At 35.3% G+C, this 17,500-nt stretch overlaps 1 protein-coding gene and 2 pseudogenes across 1 annotated transcript; all 3 read right to left on the bottom strand.

The window, feature by feature from the left end:
* Window positions 1-983: 983 nt before the first annotated feature.
* On the bottom strand, window positions 984-1,752 carry LOC130504170 (short-chain dehydrogenase reductase 3a-like; annotated as a pseudogene).
* Window positions 1,753-4,258: 2,506 nt separating this feature from the next.
* LOC130504169 (short-chain dehydrogenase reductase 3a-like) lies at window positions 4,259-5,170 on the bottom strand (annotated as a pseudogene).
* A 9,069-nt stretch (window positions 5,171-14,239) lies between these two features.
* On the bottom strand, window positions 14,240-17,494 carry LOC108847775 (boron transporter 1). Its single transcript, XM_018621106.2, is given in 14 exon segments — window positions 14,240-14,612; window positions 14,615-14,795; window positions 14,865-15,132; window positions 15,205-15,524; window positions 15,597-15,728; window positions 15,813-15,908; window positions 15,993-16,166; window positions 16,241-16,407; window positions 16,479-16,608; window positions 16,610-16,645; window positions 16,715-16,853; window positions 16,924-17,116; window positions 17,188-17,270; window positions 17,360-17,494. Coding segments are annotated over 14 exon segments (2,109 nt in total). The 5' UTR covers window positions 17,464-17,494; the 3' UTR covers window positions 14,240-14,526.
* Between the last annotated feature and the right edge of the window lie 6 nt (window positions 17,495-17,500).

The following is a 17,500-nucleotide window of genomic DNA, read 5'->3' as shown; positions in this document are numbered from 1 at the left end:
TTTGAATCTAATAGCTATTTGAAATTTTTTGGTTCGGATTAGTTTTTCTCTCTCGATCAGTTTAGATCTGTAATTAAAATACATGTAAAATATTCATAATTTTTGAATCTTATTGAATCCGGGTCAGGATCAGGTATTTAGGATTTTAAAAAGAATACGAAATGTCCAAACTTTAATTATTAAATTTAGTCAAAATATGCATATATATCTACAATTTTACAAAATAACTTAAAAATATAACTATTAATAAATAAAATATTATTGAACTCTAAAATTTTACATTTAAAATTTCATATTATTTTAAAATGTTATAAAATAATAACAAAAATTGTTAACAAAAAGATATTTCAAAAAAAATTATAAAATATAATAAAATAGAATACAAAATTTTGGATATTCATATTTTAAAGTCAGATATGAATCGATTATTATATGATCGGTCTATTTGGATCCGTTCTTTTTAGGTTCGGGTATGTTTCGGTCGAAACTTTTCGGTTTCGATTCTTTCAGAAAAAAAAATTTGGATTTATATTTATAAATTATTATTTGGTTTCGGATTGGGTATTTTTGGATCGATTTCGGTTCGAGTTTCCGTCCGTGTAAAATGCATAGGCTCTAGATTCAGTCAACATAATGATTTTTCATGGTTAACATTAAACCTGTGATACATAAATCTTTCTTGATGAATATTATAATTCTGGAATGGAATATAATGTTCAATAACTAAAATCTTCTTTATCAATAATCTAAAACAAAATGGAATTGGACAAAAGAAAATAAAAATTGGAACTTTGATATGAAAATAAAATAAATAAAAAGTACTATAATAATTTTGCATGTATTTAAAAGTAGATATCTTTTTATTTTAGTACAAGCTATATATATTACTTGAATTTTAAATATCAAAAAGGTTATCTTTATTTGGACAATTATTTTTATTACGCCTACATAGGCTTAGAGTTTAAAACCACACTTCTTTTATTTTAAAGAGGCTTAACGACGCTAAAACCACCATCCAGAACTAGATTATGACCACTGATATAAATAGAATCATCAGAAGCAGAAACAAGCAGCCTCCGCTATGTGATTAGGTTTCAACACAACACCTTTCAGAATTCCCATCGCTTCGCAATATCCCTCCACCTGCTTCGCCGTCTCCTCATCACGGCTAGTCATCCCCGTCGCCACCGCAAACGGCGCTACGCCGTTTACTCTAATCCCATGTTTCCCCAACTCACCACAAGCTGACCTAATCAGCCCTAAGAGCCCATGCTTCGACGCTGTGTATCCATGAGGTCCCTGACCACCAATCTCCGCCGTAACGCTAGTCGTACAAACTATTGAACCACGTGTGCCACTAGCAACCATGGCACGTGCTGCATGTTTGATAAACGCAGCCGCACCGCGAACGTTAACCGCCATTACACGATCAAAATGTTCGAGATTCAAGTCGAGGAGGCTTCCCGGCGTGTCTAAGACGCCGGCGTTGCTGAACAGAACGTCGAGTTTTCCATACTTTTCGGTGGTGAACTTAACAGCATTCTCTACCTCTGTCTCGTTTGTGACATCGCATTTGTAATAACTTGCTTTGTCTTTACCAATTGAAACGGCGACGTTCTGGCCTAACTCCTCTTGTGTGTCAGCAATAACCACTTTAGCTCCGTGGTCAGTGAACAGCCTAGCAGATTCTGCTCCAATCCCGCTGGCTCCCCCTGTTACAATCACGACTTTGCCATCCAATCTTCTGTAATATAGAGATCAAGTAAATAATTAGATAATTGTCCAATGGATTAATCAAAATATGCGTGTTTGAAAAAGATAGGCACTTGCCTGCTTCCTGACATTGTTATATATACAAAGGATACAACATCAAGGATAAATATATATACTAAACTAACTCCAGCAAAAAGTAATTAAAAAGGTAGATAATCTTTATTTAATTTGTTATAATTTATAACTTCATTATAATATTCTTGTTCCTTAAATTACACATTATTATTTCTTAAACTGAATCTGCATATTTTTGAAAAATTAATCTAAGATATATTTGATATTATAAATTAATATTTTCTCTTAAAGTTTGATATATATATTTCTCCCACCTATGATAACACATATTCTGCTTGCTACATATTAATATTTTAAAACATTTTTTCTTGATAAGTTGCTTTTATTTTTAGTATAAAGTAAATAGTACAAATCTATTAAAAATTAGGGTCATTGATGACTATACAAGGAAAATTACTTATCTATAGATTTTAATAAATTTTCAGTGGCTCATATGGTAAAAACTCAGCCTATGCACCCATAATATACCAAGTTCAAATATTTTCCACTGCATATTTCTAATTTTTTCATAAAAAAAAATCAAAGTACTAATTTATAGATTTCAAGCTCAAAATTATCATATAATAATTATTTAACACGTGGATTTAGAAGTTTATAGAGAGTGTATGTTTATGATTTTAGTTTTATTGACACGTTTAACAAAAAAATTTTTTTTGAGATAGGACCTCACGTTTAACAAATTATCATATTCTAGCTTCGTAAGTTAAAAACTACAATTTGTACATTTCTTATGAGACGTCTCTTTTTCACCTTCTTAATTAATTAGTTAATTTATGGTTAGCAAACTAATGTTATAAGTTTCTATAATGTGTTCCTCTTAGTTTAATATATATCTCTATACTATTATTTACGAAGTGATTCGACTTATTTGTCAATTTCTCCATGGTTTTAGTTTTTTTTGCTTATTTATCAATGTTTTCTATAATTTCATTTAGTAATTGAATATTTTTGCTGATTTGTCATACTCTCCATAATTTTAGGATAAATTAAATTTTATATTCAATTATTATTTTAATAAATAATTTTAGTAGTTTATCTGATAATTTATCATTATCATTATCTTGAGAGTAATTAAATTCTAATGATAATATCATAATTGAATTTATATTAGTTATAATTTTAGTAACATTAAATATTATGTATATTTTTATATTATATTGTTTAGTAATATAAAACCGATTATATATATATAATATATATATATATATAAATCATATAAGATAGAATGATATATTTTTAGGATAAATTTCTTAACACAATCAAAACCATTCATTGTGATAATTTTTTAAACAGTTTGTAAAGAATTCAAAAATATTTATAAGTGTTTTTGCTTATGTGTCAACTTCTCCATAGTTTTAAGGTTTTTTGCTTATTTGTCAATATTTTCAATAATTTCAATTAGTAATTTCAATATTATGATGATTTGTTATGCTCTCCATAATTTTAGGATAAATCATATTATATGTTAAATTATTAATTTTAATAAATAGTTTTAGTAGTTTAGCTGATAATTTCATTATCAGTATCTTGTGAGTAATTAAAATAATAACAATAATATCATAATTAAATTTATATTATCTTTATTTAGTAATATTAAATATTATGTATATTATATTTTGTTTTGTAATACAAAATCGATTCTATTTTGATATATACATAAGATACAATGAATAGTATATTTTTTTAAGATAAATTTCTTAACACAATCAAGATCAATCATTGTAATAATTTTTGAAAACAGTTTGTCAAGAATTCAAAAATATTTATATTATTTGTAAAATGATTTATTCGTTTTCAAGTTAAAAATAAGTCTTAATTACATTTAATAAATAATTTGGTAAGATATGTTAATATATAATTATCTATAAATTAAAAATGAATTTCATTAATAATCATAATTATCTAACAGATTATATATTATGTTATCTAAAAGTATTTTACATCAGAATATTTTTTAAAAAATACATATAAATCACTGTATATAGTTTTATGTGTTTGAATGGTTTCAAGTTTATTTTATATAATAAAATATATTTTATTAAAATAATTTTTATCATATATAAATTGTTTAATATTTAATTGAATATTAAATATTTCAAAAACATAACAATAATTTATTCTAATTATTTTGAATTGATAATATCTATTTACAATTTTTGTAAATTTATTAAACCCGCAAATGCGGGTAGAACACCTAGTTCATATATACATAGCCTTATCGCAACATATGATAGATATTATCTTGTATCAGCACGAGCTCCTAGATCAGCACAAATATGATCTTGTATTTAGTTGATAGCCTTTATTATTATTATTATATTTGTCTCAAAAAGACACCAGATTACTCGAAAGCAAAAGTCCTCATTGGTGAAGAAAAGCGACATAACAAGAAAATGCCTGGTTTTATTGTTTAGAAAAGTCCAATCCACGTTCTTACGACAGTATAACCGCCATCAACGACGAGGTTATGGCCACTAACGTAAGCCGAATCATCCGAAGCCAGGAACAAAGCAGCCTGAGCAACGTGGCCAACCTTAAGCACCACCCCTTTGAGAATCCCTGTGGCTGCACAATATTCCTCCAGCGTCCTCGCCGTTTCCTCATCGGAGCTATTCATCCTCGTCGCCACCGCATACGGTGCGACGCCGTTAACTCTAATCCCATATTTTCCTAAATCCCCGCAAGCCGACCTAACCAGCCCAAGAAGCCCATGTTTCGACGCCGTGTAAGCATGAGCTCCCGAGCCACCGATCTCTGCGGCACAACTCGTCATACATATTATGGACCCACGCGTGCCTTTCTCCACCATGGCTCGTGCAGCGTGTTTTATAAACGCAGTCGCACCACGAACGTTTACCGACATTATTCGGTCGAACTGTTTCGAGATTCAAGTCGAGGACGCTCCCCGGCTGGTCCATGATGCCGGCGTTACTTAATAGAACGTCTAGTTTTCCGTACTTTTCCGACGGTGAACTTAACGGCGTTCTCCACTTCCATCTCATTTGTAACATCGCAGTGATAGTAAGTAACCTTATCTTCTCCGATGGAAAGGGCAACGCTTAGACCAAGCTCTTCTTGTACATCGACGATGACCACCTTAGCTCCGTGCTCAGTGAAGAGCCTAGCGGCTTCGGCTCCAATCCACTGGCTCCACCTGTTATGATTACGACCTTGCCATATAATCTGCTGGTTTATTTTAACAGTTACATTCACGGAATATATTAATCGTCAGCAAAAGGTTGTGTATACTAACCCTAAAAACATGTATAGGTGTTTATAAATACTTGAGAAATGAATGAAGCACTTGCCTGCTTCCGGACATTGTTGATGGATTTCAGTTTTGCTACACCTAAATAACTTTTCAAGGCTAGTATTTATATACTGAAATCCATAGCATGCATTATTGACCATTCTTTCTATTAACATTTTGAAAGAAACTATATGCATCAAATTATAACTGAAGATATGAATTTTCAAAATAAAATAATGCATTCGATTATCTAAGCAGTATAAACACATTTAGTAATATCAAATATTGTGTACAACTTTGAGAGGAAACTGACGAATTTTGTTAGGTTTCAATTCAAATTAAGCTAGACGGAAGATGATGTTATATTTGGAATTTTAGCTTATTAAAAGTTAACTTCAAATCTGATCAGCTATTTTTCTTTGCTAGGAATGAAAGTGTTACCGTCGATTGGTATCCAGTGAGCTAGTTACCAGTTAATAGGTTATTTACGTGAAAGTGTTACCGTCGATTGGTATCCGTAGCACTACTTTTCACGTCCTTCTCAGTGAATAGCAGACGCTGCATCCAAGTCTAAGGGGTAGCAAGTTGTGGCACTAATTCAATTTAAATAAACAAAAGTAGTAACACTTTCCCCGTACTAAACATCGCAAAGAATATTCACATGTTCGGGGATGGTCATAAAGGAAAAATATAGTACAAGAATTCTAATTGTATTTTGCTCGTAAGAAAATGTAATTGGCGCAGAATAAGACTCCACTTGAAAATACCATCCAACGAATTGTCTTCCCAAACTTGAAGCGATGTAGATAAACTATAGGCAACCTGTAGATTTTGATACCGAAAGTGAATGCTTTATTAGGCTAACAATGCCAATGTATTTATACAGACTCGATGTCGGCCGTAGCCCTTAACATACGCAAAGAATATACTGAGATCACTAGGACTTATCTGATATTAACACAAGACTTATCTATAAGACCTTATGTTTATCTATAACAACAATATATCCCCAATACTCCCCCTCAAGTTGGAGAGTGTGGGTTCACAATACCCAACTTGGATGATAAAGTCTGAAATGGAACGCGTCCTAGTGCTTCAGTTAGAAGATCGGCAATCTGTGAGTCTGTTCGAATATGCTGAGTAATAATAGTGCCATCTTTGACTGCATCTCTTACTGAATGACAATCCCGTTCAATATGTTTGGTTCTTTCATGGAAAACTGGATTAGCTGCGATGTGTATGGCAGCTTTACTGTCACAGAAAAATCGTGTAGGCATCTTTTGTTCAGCTCCCAACTCTTTCAGTAGACGACGAATCCACTTAGTCTCTCGAAGTGCAACAGCCATAGAACGGTACTCGGCTTCCGCCGAAGAGTGCGAAACAGTCTTCTGTTTCTTTGTCTTCCACGCAATTGAAGAGCCTCCAAGCATAACAACGAAAGCGCTCAAAGAACGTCTAGTCAAGGGACATGAACCCCAATCTGCATCACAATAGATAGTCAAGGTAACATCAGAATCGGCTTTGAGAAGAATGCCCTGTCCTGGTGTGCCTTTGAGGAAACGAACGACCCTGAGGCTGCAAGCCAATGCTCCTCCCGTGGGGCTTTCATGAACTGAGCAAGAAGATGTACAGCATAACACAAATCAGGTCTAGTATTGAGAAGATAAATGAGCCTTCCCATGAGTCTTCTATATTTCTTTGGATCGTCAAGTAAAGGTCCTTTTGCCTCAGCCAGCTTATGATTTTGTTCAAGTGGCGTGAGAGCAGGTTTAGAACCGAGATTACCCGTGTCAGCCACAATGTCCAAACTATACTTTCGCTGTGAGATGAATATTCCCTCAGGTCCTCGGCTAACTTCAATCCCAAGAAAATATTTGAGCTTGCCTAAGTCCTTCATCGCAAAACACTTGCTCAGATATTCTTTAAATTTCTGAAGCATTCGAGGGTGATTCCCACAGATAAGAAGATCATCAACATAGATCAGTACACGAAGCTCAATCCCTTTACGTGAATAGGAGAACAGAGAATAATCCTCATAAGACTGAACAAACCCGAAACGAAGCAAAGACTCAGATAGTTTCTTGAACCAACAACGAGGAGCTTGTTTCAAACCATATAAAGACTTCTTAAGCTTGCACACTTTGCCAGGATGAGAATGACGAAAACCAGGAGGAAGCTGCATGTATACCTCTTCTTCGAGATCACCATGAAGGAATGCATTATGGACATCCATTTGATAGACTTCCCATTGATTTGCAGCAACAAGTCGTAACAGAGACCTCACTGTTGTCATCTTGACTACAGGAGCAAAAGTCTCTTTAAAATCTTCACCTTCAATCTGTTTGTTTCCTTTTACAACAAGACGTGCCTTGTAACGCTCGATTGTTCCGTCTGTGTTGAATTTAATTTTGAAAACCCACATACACTCAATTGCAACTTTTCCAGGAGGTAAGACTGTGATGTCCCACGTATTATTACCTTCCAGAGCTACAACTTCATTACTGACTGCATCTCTCCACACTTTCAATTTCATTGCTTCTTTGAGATTCTTTGGCTCTGAGTTACTTGTGACAGAAGCTATAAAAGCACGATGAAGAGGAGAAAATTGACTGTCAGTAATATACTCACACAGAGGATAGCGAGAAGTACCTGGACCGGGAGACGAAGACGATGAAGGAGACGGTGGAGGTGCGTGATGTGTATTACTTTCAGGTGCAGAGACTGCGTTATAGAGATAATAATCCTTTAAGGCAACAGACTTGGTCTTATCACGAAGACCTCTACCGAGAGGTGCAGCATCAACTTGCTGAGGTAGCGAGCCTGGAACAGGAACCGTTGTTTCTTGAACAGTTTCCAAAACGTCCACACCAGTAGTAGTTGTTGTATCAGTCGCAGGAAGCGATGGAGCAGGAACGACTACAGCTTGTTCTGTATTAATTTCTGTTGCAGCGGAAGAGTCTGAGGGATGATGCTGAGCTTGTTCTGTCGCAGGTGCAGTTAGAGGAGTAGCAGCAGTACTCCCCCTGTCGTTAGAAGGAGGTATCAACCAATCATCATCGTAAGAGACCGGATTTGGTCTGAGAGTAGCAGTGAGCTTGGGCTTCGCAAAAGGGAAAGTATCTTCCTTGAAGATCACATCCCGAGAGATAATAAACTCTTCTCGATCGATATCATAAACCTTCCAAGCTTTCTTACCAAAAGGATAGCCCAAGAAAACACAAAGTCTACTACGTTGGCCAAATTTGTCTTTGTTTCGAGACCTTCTGTGAGCATAGCAAGCTGAGCCGAAAACCCTCAACAACTTGTAGTCTGGTTTTACTCCGTGAAGTAGCTCATAAGGTGAGCGACCCTTATGCAGAGCAGTAGGCGTCCTATTGATCAGGTGGGCTGCTGTCAAGATAGCTTCTCCCCAAAACTTGACTGGAAGATTAGCCTGAAATAATAGAGAGCGAGAGACGTTTAAAATATGACGATGTTTTCTCTCAACTCTACCATTTTGTTGAGGAGTATCAACACATGATGTTTGGTGCACGATGCCGTGATCTTTGAAGAATGAAGAGAGCACCATAAACTCGGTTCCATTATCGCTACGAACCATACGAACTGGTTTACTGAATTGTTTGTCCGCATATGCAATGAATCTCTTGAAAACGTGTTGGACTTCAGATTTTTCTAAAAGAAGGTAAGTCCACACAGCTCTTGAATAATCATCTACGATAGTCAAGAAATTAACAGCTCCACAAGTAGCAGGGATTCAGTACGGACCCCAAACATCAATATGAACAAGTTGAAAACAATCTGTTGTTTTATTTGAACTTTCATAAAAAATCTCACGAGTTTGCTTGGCTCGAAAACAAGTGTCACAAGGACTTTAGCCAACTGTTTTAGAAGAAATAAACGACAAATCAGAAAGCACTGAAAACGACAGATGTCCCAAGCGACGATGCCACAAAACTTGATCTGATTCCCCAGTAGCTCGATGACTCTTCGCTGAGACAATATCTGTAAAGTAATACACACCATCACGCTCCTCACCGGCTCCAATCAAAGTCCTCGAAAAACGGTCCTGCAGAATACAGATGGTGTCAGTAAAAAGCGCCAAACAATTTGCTTGTTTTAGAAGCTTTGCAACAGATATAAGTGTGCAATTTAAATCAGGCATGTATAACACTTTAAGCAACTTAAGCTTGTCCGTTAAGGGAAATGAACCCATCTGAACTGCGAAAGTTCTATTCCCATCAGCAAAAGCTACTGAACAAGGAGGTATAGTCACGATATCCGTAAGAAGAGATCGATCACCGGTCATGTGATGTGAAGCACCGGTGTCGAGTATTACATCACCAAGATATTTCTTACCAGAGAGCTTATCTGATGAAGCGACATTGGCCTTTTCTTGAAGCATTTGACTGAGAGCACGGAGTTGATCAGCTGAGAACTCCGGGAATGAGGAATTAGAGCTCATTGAGTGTGCATTGTTTGCTTGCCCACGACCGCGACCACCAGAAACACCACGACCTCCTCTGCCTCTGGATCCTCCATTCTGTCCACGACCTCCATTGCGTTCGGTGAACCATTCTGGGAATCCCACCAGTTGCCAACAATCTCTCTTCTCGTGACCTGACTTGCCACAATGAGAGCACAGAGTCCGTGATCTCAAAATAGAATTCTCTGTTTTGTTTTGAGAATCAGTTTTGACTGTGGAGTCTTCTCGTCGCGAAGAGGAGGAAGGGCTTTGTCTAGCAACAAACCCGACTGCTTCCTGCTGTTGATCACGAGTACGTGTAGCAGAGAGCCTCTGTTCCTCCCTTATCATCTTGTTGTAAATCTCCCCAAGAGAAGGCAACGGATCGAGACCAATGATGTTAGTACACATGCTTCCAAAACGCGAGTCATCCAATCCCATAACGAACTGGTGAATCCTTTCTTGTTCTCTTTCTTTGGCCATAGCCACAGCAGCTCCACAGGAGCACACATGGACAGGTTGATACACCTGCAGTTCTTCCCACAAAGCGGAAAACTTCCCAAAATATTCCAACACTGTTTGTCCTTCTTGTCTACACGATGCGAGTTGAGACTTGAGTTGATGAACACGAACAATATTTCCCACAGAGAACCGTTGTTTAAGATCCTCCCATAGCTGATGTGCGTCTGTAATGTAAGTCACAGTGGAACGCACTTTAGGTTCAATGGAAGCTCGGATCCATCCAACCAACATCGAGTTAACCGTCAACCAATTCTCCAAGTCGACGCTACTTTCATCAGGTTTCTTCAAAGTACTCTTGATGAAACCAAGTTTTCTTTTAGCCTGGAGTGCATTCAACATCTCTGAAGACCACTCATTATAGTTCTCTCCATTCAAAAGAACAGAGGTTATGACAGCTCCGGGATTATCAGAACCGTACAAGGTGTAAGGCGATCTAACAATAGATTCGTCCTTCTTTTCTTCTGATCCAGCAACTTGCTTGTCAGCCATATCGTGTTTCTTTTAGATGAAGAATCACACGTTAAATAAAAAACACAGAGATTTAGGATCTCCGCTCTGATACCATGTAGATTTTGATACCGAAAGTGAATGCTTTATTAGGCTAACAATGCCAATGTATTTATACAGACTCGATGTCGGCCATAGCCCTTAACATACGCAAAGAATATACAGAGATCACTAGGACTTATCTGATATTAACACAAGACTTATCTATAAAACCTTATGTTTATCTATAACAATAATATATCCCCAATACAACCTATAAACGAAATACAGAACCGTATACACAAAAATGCGAGCACGTACAATTAAGTGATTAACATTACATACATACAACATATATCACTTGGTTTTTGTTTTTATTGTGTCAATAAATAAACTTAAATTTCTTCTAGCTATATATGAGTTATCTCTACCTAATCGCCTCGTGAGTATAAATACTAACATTACCTTTTATATGGAAAGGACAATTAGTTATTTTAATTTTAGTAAACTTCCATCAAGATGTTTAAGATCTGTCGCCTAATCAATAGTGGAAATGTCTTTCGAACGTGAAAAGTCTAATAACTCCAAAGGCCATTTGCAAAAAAAAAAAAAGTCTAATAACTCCAGTACTTGTCAAACGTTAAAAGATCCTCAAGAAAAAACACCATTGACTGGCACTAAAATCTTGATTGTTTGTTAGGTGTGCGTCTTATTCTACAAATATTGTGTTCATAAATTTTTACTGTGTTTATAATTTGTAAATGTGTGTCAAATAAAATATAGGGAAAATTGATTTTTTAACCCAAAAAAATAATAACTATGTCCTTTTAGTCTAATCTCTCTTGCTTTATATCTTATTAAACTAATTTTTTTTAAATGACAATATTGCCCTTAAATTTCAATTAAAATTTTGAATTACAATTAAAAACTAATTTTGAATACTAAAATATATTTTTTTACTAAAAGAATTAAAAACTTAAATTAAAAATCTCAAAAAAGTTTCGAAGTTAAAAAAATTAAAATTAAAACTATAATTAAAAGAAAAATAAAACATAAAAAAATGTCAAAAAATAAATTCGAAATTACAATTAAAAACTAATTTTGAATATTAAAATATAATTTTTACAAAAAGGGTGAAATTAAAATCTCAAAAAATTAGAATTAATATATCACGATCTTTCTATTTATTTTAAATCGATTTTTGAAACGATTTTCTATTTAAAAAAAAAATTCTTTTTTTTTTAAGATTTTTTTAAAAAAAGATTTTTTTTAAAATCGATTTTTATTAATAAATAAGAAACAAAATATTCTCAAATATTCTTTTATAATATTATCCTTATCTGTAGAACATGTATTCTAAAATAGGTAGAATATATTAAACATGTTAGAAATCGATTTCTACTAATTTTAGATTTATATTAATATGTAGATTCTGATTTTTACATGTTTTAGATTTATAGCAATGTGTAGATTTCGATTTCTACAGGTTTTCCATACCCACAATCTCCATTCCGTGAGACGGCCGGTGCATTAATTTTTTTAAGACCACGAAACTCTTGTTTATTGACCATGTAATCACCACATGATATTTGCTAAGATGTGGCCTCACTCACAAAATATCGTGAATAATTTTCCGATAAGTCACTCATTCTTTTACTACTCCAGCTCAAGCACGTTTAGCTCTGAAGTTTTTTCTAGATGTATGACTGGAAGGCAATTGCATTTTGATGTAATATATCCAAATCAATTCTTTTAAACTTTTCTATATATTAAAAATGGGATGTTACAATTCATCCTCTTTCACAGAATGTGTCTTCGTCGCGGCATAAGATCACTACCAATGTTAGTGAGAACCACACAAGGGCTCCACACAAATATGGGTTGGATCTAATACCACCTTGTAACGTCCGTGCATCCACGATTAATGGGCTTCGCACACCTGTTCACTCGGCATGTGGACTCTATTCCTTGCAAAGGATGGTGCATTAATTTTTTTTGGGCTCGAAAGTTTTGTTTATTGACCATGTAATCACCACATGATTTTTCTACGTGATTTAATATTATTCACAAGAACCGAAAATCACTTTCTTGTAGGTCATCCATATATCTACTACTCCAGATTAAGTACCCTTAACACTGGAGCTCTGTATAGATGTGTGATAGAAAAAGACGTGTATTTTTGTGACATCGGTAACTAAATCAATTATTTTAAACTTTTTATATATCACAAACCGAGATGTTAGTTGCTTCCAAATAAGTTTGTTTTATAGTTTGTATTTGCATCTATATACATATATATGATAAGTTGTTTGTTTTTGATTTTGTAATAGAATTTGAATACTACGAGTTAAAAAGAATTTCGGACAATATCATAATTGCGCAAGAGATGTTCCATGCCTTAAAAACTAAGCCGAGCGGAAGGAACAAAATGATGGCCATTAAAACGGATATGAAATGGGTCGTTTATTGAGGCTGTAATGCAAAAATGGGCTTCTTTGAGGTATGGATTACCTGAATTATGAAGTGTATCACATCGGTGAAATACAAAGTACTCATGAATGGACAGCCAAAAGGAAATATTGCTCTAGAAAGAGGTTTACGTCAAGAAGATCTTTTGTCTCCTTTAGTTTTATTTTTAAAGCTACAACAAAAAAAATAAAGTAATTTTTTTTCTTATGTATTTTAGGTAAAAAAACTTAAAGCTTTTTTTATAGGCTGTAGAATCTGTAAATAAAAAAATATCTATAATATCAAATAAATTAAATAATCATAATTAAAAACATCTATAAATATTTAATTCAGTTTTGGGTGTTTTTATTAAAATATTTTAAATAACATAATTATATTATTTACATATCACATTTTAAATAACAATAAACTTTGATAATTTATAAAAACTATTAGTATAAATTATTTAATTGATAAAAGTTAATTATTTTATATATACGTTACATATTTCACATATTTTATTTTAAAATATCTACATCTTATAACTTACAGCTACAACAAATTTAACTACAACAAAAATTTCTACAAAAAAATATACAGTAACAACTTTACTGCTACAACCAATTTATATACAGCTAAACTTTTACATCTAAATTTTCAAAACCACAGTCGAACCAATCATCACCATTATTTCTAGAACCTATCCAAAACTTACTAAATGCTTTCAAACTTTATAATGTATAATTTAGGTTTAAATAAATTTATATGTTTGATTAAGTACCAAAGGACATGATTAAGTACCAATATGTGTTTGACCCTTGTATTGTTTTATATGTAAAGTACCACAAGGACATGATAAAATTTCAACCAGATAGCCACTCTCTTCATGCTCATATGCATTTGCTACCAACACATTCTACAAAGTTAAGGATTACATGTGCATGATCTATCCACACATGCAAATCAACTGTCAGTAAATTAAATACACTATGATGTTACGCTTACATACATACGTTTATTTGGTTCATACATGAATAAATCCGGTAAGGAAAACAAGCGTGGGAAATAAATCAAAAGGGAAAGCGTGAATTATTACATGCAGTTTAGAAGCATGTACTGTCTTTTTCTAAATTCTTTTTGTCAGTACTATCAATGAAAATACATTGTAACAACTATTCTTTTCTGATGAACAATGTAGCAACTAGCACGATTGTTACAGCCGATCATATAAACTTATCGTTGAAATTTAAAATCTTTTACATATTTGCCTCGCATCATTACATATATTACGATATAGGTAAGATTTTACAGACTCAACTCTCAAGCGTCAAGATCAAACACCAGGTAAGGGGCATAAACACACACAACACACACATTAACCAAATAGAGATTCAAGAAGCCTTTTGGGTTTTTTTCAAGAACTAAAGATCAAATTAATTAACTAGTTAAACACTCAGCCTCATTGGGGTTTTGTCTTATTGAGCTTCTTGAATATATATAGTCTCTCAGTTCAATGAGAGCACTGGTTCAAAGGACTCCTCCCATTACTCGGCGGTTTAGGACTATTCCCGACAACTCGAGGACTCATTTGACCAACCTGAGTTCACCCACTCGTGGACTAAACACTTGAGACAAACTCCTGTTATTGAGTGGAGTGGAATTCGAACTCGTGACCTTAGGACTACTCGTATGTCTAAACTCTCCTCTGCTTCGTGTAATAAACTCATCAAGAATCTCTGAGTCTCCTGGATACGAAGTTGTCGATCCAATCTCCGTTTCCTGCTACAAACCAAGTATATAAAAAAAAAAAGAAGCTAAAGTAGATAAAAATAAGAGTAACTGGGTTACCGCTGCGAGATTAAAGGGTAAAGCTGGAGCTTCTTCATACTCTGCTGCGTCTAAGTCTTGAAGATGAGCTCCTTTGAAGAATCTAGGGAGGATGTACTGTCGTACGGGAATCAAGAACATGATCATTAAAGGGAACATAACTCCTGCAATTGGAATCCACGTGAGGCCAAAGCAGACTAAGAGATAAGTCGTCTGGAAAATAGTGAACGTTGCAATCGTCTTGAATGGAACTGTTTCAACGAATGTTGCGTGGTAATCTTCAAGAACTCTGCAAAAACAGAAACGAATGAGCCACAGAAAAAAAGAGAGGCCTTGAATGAGAGTGGAGGTTTTAGTTTACTTGAAGCGACGACTTGGGGCTGTGAAGAGAAGCAAGATTCTTTCCCAGAACTGGTTTCCTGGTAAGCTTTCGATGGCCATGAAGGCAAAATAACCCCAAAGGACTGATGTTGGAATCATCTTAAGGATAGGCATAGCAGCAACGCATCCTCCTACCATTGTAGACTGAAGGAAGTTGCTTACCCTCTGTTCTTTGACTTCCACTGGTAACAAATCATCAATCTCCTTCTCTATATCGAACAGAGTTTCATCAACCGGAGCATTGAGGTTTCCGGTGAGTGTAGTTGCTTGGATTGTTGATTCTTTCAGTTCTTTTAAACCCTGCAAATGCAAAAGAAGCTATTCTTAGTTATGTCTTCTATTGGAAAAAAAAAAAGGGAGAGATACTCTTACTTGAGGCTGCTGGTATACTAATGGTGTTTGCATGTGATGATAAGCTTCTTGCATATTGTTATAGAGTTGTCCCAAACTCGCATTCGTTTTGATGCTTCTTCTTGCTGTTGCAACCAGTCTGTTACGAAGCAACTGCAAAGAGAGCCAAGCTTGGTTGGTCTCAGAACTCAGGAAAAATCATGGGGGAAATAAGACTGTGGTGAGTAGTAACGTTACCTGATATTTAAGAGTTGCTAAGCTCTTGGTATGCATTGGAGATTGAGGAATGACACCATTTGATGGAGGGATTCCGAGTAGACCACACATTAATGTCTGCAATGATTATATGACCAGTAAGCCCCCAAAGAGAAAAATATTGAGATATGATGCAAGTCTTTTCTTTCTCCACATGCTTACCAGGAACCCAAGAAGAAGCAAGTCGTAATGGTATGAAGAAGGTTTCCTCAAATTGAATTCTTTCTGCTGAGCAAGCTGTGAAGCTACACTATGATCAAAGTAGTAAAGCACAGCAATCATTGACGCTGGAATGAAAGCTCCAATTATGTGGACGGTTGGAACATCAAGCATCTCCTGAAAAATGTTCAAGTCATTAGACATTTGTAAGTCTTTAAATCTTAGTTGAACGTAAAGGTAAAAGACAGAACCTTAACAACGGTCCAGTTTCCATAAGCACCAGGGGACCAAGGATTAGGGCTAAAAAGTCGCCGGGGGATTCCTTTTGGAACATCTCCTGCTGGAATGTAGGAGACACCAGTCCACACTAGCACCATGAGTGGTACACCATAGTCAGCTATTAAGCTTCTGAGCCAGCCTGCATCAAACTGAGTCAGTTAGATGTTTCATCTGAATACTAAAAGAATCTAAGCTTAGTCACTCACATACCAGAACCGTACCGCCATGATCTGGCTTTTCTGCTTCTAAGTCCAGTTAGAAGAAGGCCAAAGGAGAGAACCAGAGCAAACATCCCATTAGCAAACCTCCAGGAAGGTAAGAACTCCTTGAGCTTCTGATTTCTCCCGGTCGGGGATGCGAAACTCATCCACTAGCCCCTGGATCAATCAAATCAAATCAAATGCATTAGAGATGAAAACAAACATGGTGGTGGGAAAGGTTACTACTTTGATGGCTTGTTGCATGAAGAGCATAGCAATAAGGAGTCCAAACAATTCGCCAGCTACACGGGTGAACCTATTGATGATGGAACAAGCTCCACATATAGCCATCACAAACAGCAACAAAGCAGTCCAAACACAAACCCTACACACCACACACCATTCTTAAAGAACATGGTTACTATTTTAAGCAAATCACAAAAGAGGACTCTTACCATCCAGACCAAGCCAAGAAGAGGTTTGGTCCGAGTTCAGGTCTGGCCTTGGCAAAGTTAAACATGAAAGTATACATGATGACAGTTGGCTCAGCAACACCGAGTATAAGCAGTGGCTGACCTCCGATAACGGAGTGAATGATGCCGCAGATGGCGGTGGATGCTAAGGTCTGAACAGCCGTGAGAACTCCATCTGCCAGATTTTCCAAAATCAAATATTTGATAAAAAAAGGTGGAAACTTTGTTGGTTGAGAAGCAACTTACCGGTGCTTCTTTCTAGTTGTTCACCGAAGGAGATGACAGGAATGGCAGAGGCGAAGAATATGTAAGTGGTGGGAGCCAGAATCCTACCCAATTAGAAGAAGAAGATTATGTAAATATTCATATAGAAGAATCAAATGGAATATTCATTCCTTCATCGGTAAAATTAATTTACCTGAATCCAGCCTTGAATCCTCCGGTCCAGTCTTGCTTATAGCACATGAGTCTGCCTTTCATATCATTCTTGATTCCTTCAAACGGCACGAAAGTCTCTTCCATAGTCAATTTGGTCAAACACTTTGGAGTTCTTCTCTCT

Source organism: Raphanus sativus, unplaced genomic scaffold (genome assembly GCF_000801105.2).
Source record: "Raphanus sativus cultivar WK10039 unplaced genomic scaffold, ASM80110v3 Scaffold1394, whole genome shotgun sequence".
Lineage (NCBI taxonomy): Eukaryota > Viridiplantae > Streptophyta > Magnoliopsida > Brassicales > Brassicaceae > Raphanus > Raphanus sativus.
The sequence above is the reverse complement of the archived record's forward strand: the minus strand, read 5'-3'. Positions and strand labels throughout refer to the sequence as shown.